General features: G+C 44.5%; 1 protein-coding gene across 1 annotated transcript; it reads right to left on the bottom strand.

The window, feature by feature from the left end:
* Nucleotides 1-359: 359 nt before the first annotated feature.
* Nucleotides 360-2191, bottom strand: LOC119269238 (pentatricopeptide repeat-containing protein At3g13160, mitochondrial-like). The gene has a single exon (XM_037551033.1). The coding sequence runs from the start codon at nucleotides 2149-2151 to the stop codon at nucleotides 793-795; it is 1359 nt and encodes a 452-aa protein (XP_037406930.1). The 5' UTR covers nucleotides 2152-2191; the 3' UTR covers nucleotides 360-792.
* Nucleotides 2192-4039: the final 1848 nt, after the last annotated feature.

Below are 4039 nucleotides of genomic sequence, written 5' to 3'. Positions count from 1 at the left end.
CGGCTCCTGCCATCTTCTTAGGAAGCAAGAATCCGAATTGTGAGAAATCAGTAGTTCACCTACTATCCTAATTCATACAGTTCTTCCTTGTTTGGTTTACAACTCTACTAGCTCACTATATGATCAGATATGAAGATCAGTTCAAAAAAGGTGAAAAACAAAGCTCACTACAGCAAATGAAAATAGTACAACTATTGACCCCTAGTTTGGCAAACTAGTAACCTGAGAAACTACTATCGAAGCTAATCATTGATCAAAGGCCTTTTAACTTCATGTATGTCATAACATTTGCATTGTCCATGCTTCGAAGAGAAATACTATAATAAAAAAATAAGAATCAACAAAGTGGGAGGTATGTGTGTTTATCTTCATCACAGAGCTAACAGTTGAACCATCAATGTCTAGGAAATATTAGTATCCTTAAAGTACACAACTCTTGGAGGATGTTTCCAAACACAAATATTACATTCATAAAAGGAATTTGATGCAAGAAGAAAAATCAGCACAAGCAAGACATTGCAGGTAAGAATAAAGACTTCCTGTGGATCTCTTCTAAAATGGAAAAAAAGATTTTCAATAAGTATTACTTCACAGGGCAAGCTAAACCAATACCTTATTAAACTAGTTAAACCACTACTTTAACTTGCACTTCTTGTTCTATCATGCAAACAGAGAAACTGAGTAAAACAAGTCATGGTGAAATTTGGCATGCATCAGTCAAAGCCTGACCAATGAATTTTACTTTTCAGTCTTGTGTTCCACATCACACTCCTTTTCTTCTGATATTGCTTCTTACTCATCAGTTTCAGCTCTTAATTCACTGCCTTTTGCACTACCTCGCATCCTCAAACCCTTTCGTGAGTAGTACTTCTTCCGCCCGATATCAACAAGCTTGCCAGCCTCCTCCACCCTCGATGCATCTACCAATGCATTCACTACATCCTGCAGCACACCACACTCCACTCTACCGCTCCTTTTACCACTAAACATTTCATAGCAGTACCTCAGTGCACAATCCAGGTCTCCAGCCTGCAGAAGGTGTGGCACGAGAGTCTCATATGTTCCCTTATTTGCGGCACAGTGATTTTTTGCCAAATCATCATACAGCTTCTTGGCCTCCTGTAACCTCCCCGCTTTGCAATATCCTCGAATCAACTCATTGTAGGACACCGTATCGGGTTTTGGCCCGTCCTTCTCCAATCCCTCAAGCACAGCAGCTGCATCATCAATCCTCCCTTCTGCAACCAAACCCCGCAGCTTGGCATTGTAGCACTTTGCATCTGGCTCCAAATTCCTCTCCTTCATCATCTCCCATACTGTCTCTGCTTCATCCGTGGGGCCATTGTTACAAAACCCATTCAACAGAGTGTTGAAAGTAATAATGTCAGCTGAAACACCGTGCTTCTCCATGAGAAGAACAACATCAAGAGCAGCTGAGAGGTCAGGCTTCTGGCACAATGAGCGGATGAGTATGTTGTAAGAGTATACGCTGGGAACAATCGAGGGGTGGGTGGCTGGGATCTCCTGGAATGCAGCAGTGAGCCCATCGAAATCCCCGGCTTCGGCGTACGCTGCAAGAAGGGCGTTGAATGTCATGGTGGATTTATGCTGCGCGGGAAGTTCATGGAAGGTTGCGGTAGCGTGGGATGGCATGGAGGCACGGCCGTAGAGGCGGATGAGGCGCGCGGCGAATCCCTCGTCTGAGGTCTCGAGGAAGGGCTTCTGCGCTTCGATGATGGCCTCGATGCCGTCTTGGCGGCCGAAGGAAGTGAGGCGGCTCACCGCTACCTCGTACACGCGGTGCCGCTCGCGGAAGCGCGACGACACGGTTGACGCTTGGACGAACTCGGAGACCAGCTTATCAGGGTTGCGCTGCCGGATGAGGGCAATGAGGATATCGTCAAGGGGCTTCGGGAGCTTGTGGTCCGCATCGGACTCAGCTTTGGCGGCGGGCTGTACGCCGAGGGGCTCCGGGAGCTTCTGTCCCGCGATGGAGTCAGCATCGGCGGCGGACGGTTTCGGCGGCGGCGCCGGCGCGCGCTTGGTCTTGGGATTGCGCTTGGGTAGTTTGACGGTTGGCGAGGAGGAGGAGAAGATGCGGGAGAGGCTGTTCGCCCGGGTGGCGGCGGCGGCGGCGGCGGCGGAGGCCATGGGAAGACGGCGGGTGGGGGCGAGAGGAGCGGAATGGGCGAACGAGGGTTTTCCCTGCTCTATGCACTTCTTCTTAGTTAGGTCGTCAAAATGTTAGCCCATCTGACCGTCTCCCAAGTAGCAGCCCGGCCCAGCCCAGCCCAGCCACAAAGAAAGTGATCAACGTTTTTTAAATGTTAGAAAGTGATTAACATTTTTTGCATACACGTTCAATATTGTTCGAACGCTTATTCAATATTTTTAAATACTTGTTCAACTTTTTTCAATTATATGTTCTGCATTTTTCAAATACTTATTTAGCATTTTCTAATAGTTATTCAGCATTTTCAAATACTTCTTCAATATTTTTAAGGACGTGAGTAACCACCAGTCGACTGGACACTAAACATCAGATCCGCACGATCGTACACCCACATCCCTCCCGCGCGACCCGCTTTGCCAGAACCACCCACGATGACCTAGCCTTCTTTCGCGAGGCCCAGCATGCACAACGCATGAGGCCCAGGACAAAAAAGAAAGCCCCTCTCGCTCACTTTCCCCCGCACGTGACTTACCATCCTAAAACCTAGTTTCTTACCTCCATCGCAAGAAACAGCCACCTGCCCCGATCTGTTCTCGTCTCTCCCCGACGCGCCTCCATCGCCGACGACATGCGCCCCAGATCTGATCCACCAAAAAACCCACGAAAAACACTACCAAACACAAGGATTTAAGAGAGGGGTCTAGCTTACCACATCAACATCACAAGGGTTACCACATGCTACTGGGACAAATACCCCAGTTCATCTGAATTTCGCCATAATCAGGCAAAAATCAAGGAGGTAAGTGATTCAACCTCTATACACATGCTGCATATACATTTCATACCAATAAAATCAAGGCAAAAAAACATGGGAAAAGAACAACAAGAACTAAAGAACAAAGCCAACAAGATGCATAAGAAGGTAGCCTTTTACTACATGTGTGTAATTCCACCGTTGTAATTGAGTTACCATTCAAATTCAGTCAGGTTACCAACAAAGATTGAATAAATTTGCCTCTTTTAATGCCAAAAAGTTGGTAAAAATTGATCCATGTTCCTACCTACAAACTACATCATTGAGTTACCTCATCATTGAGTTACCATCATAAATCCATATAGGCTATCATCGTCATTCTATTAAGCTATCTTTTTTGAAGCATGTTAGAACTACATGTATGAAATTTCTCATTAATAACTGAGTTACCATTTCGAGTCAATATAGATTACCAAGTGTGTGCATTGAGTAATCAGCATCCTTTAACACTTATTCAACATAAAAAAGATCCTTTTTTATTGAGCAAACCCATGTCAGAACAAGTTATCATGCTAATTTACCAGGAAAACTCAGAACCAAAGGTGCTAAAACACTACTCCCTCTGTCTCAAATTTCTTGTCTTAGATTTGTCTAAATACGGATATATCAAGCCACATTTTAGTATTAGATATATTCGTATCTAGATGAATCTAAGACAAGAATTTTGGGACGGAGGGAGTACAAGAATACCATTTGTTGATTTACATTGTTGCCACCAGAATTTTTTGATAAGAAATGATGTTGATGAAATGAGGTTGATAGGAACTATCGCTGTCATACTCTCATACGTTGGTTACTCCCAAAATGATACCTGTTATAAAAAAGAAGTAATCAGTGCAGAAAAAAGAAAAAATATAGTTGTTGTGAAAAAATAATCAAAATTGCTTGTAAGTGTGGAAAATTGATGGATGCAATCATATGTGCTAGCAGGTGCTGCAACACAAAAAATGGCGCATGACAACGAGGGTAATGTGGATATCATGATGAGTGGTGTGGGAACAAACCAACAGTGTGAATATGCACACACGGCAAGCTTTGGTTCTGCCAACATC

The sequence above is a fragment of the Triticum dicoccoides genome, chromosome 3A, assembly GCF_002162155.2.
Source record: "Triticum dicoccoides isolate Atlit2015 ecotype Zavitan chromosome 3A, WEW_v2.0, whole genome shotgun sequence".
Classification (NCBI taxonomy): domain Eukaryota; kingdom Viridiplantae; phylum Streptophyta; class Magnoliopsida; order Poales; family Poaceae; genus Triticum; species Triticum dicoccoides.
Note: the sequence above shows the minus strand (reverse complement) of the source record. Positions and strands in the feature narration are given on the sequence as shown.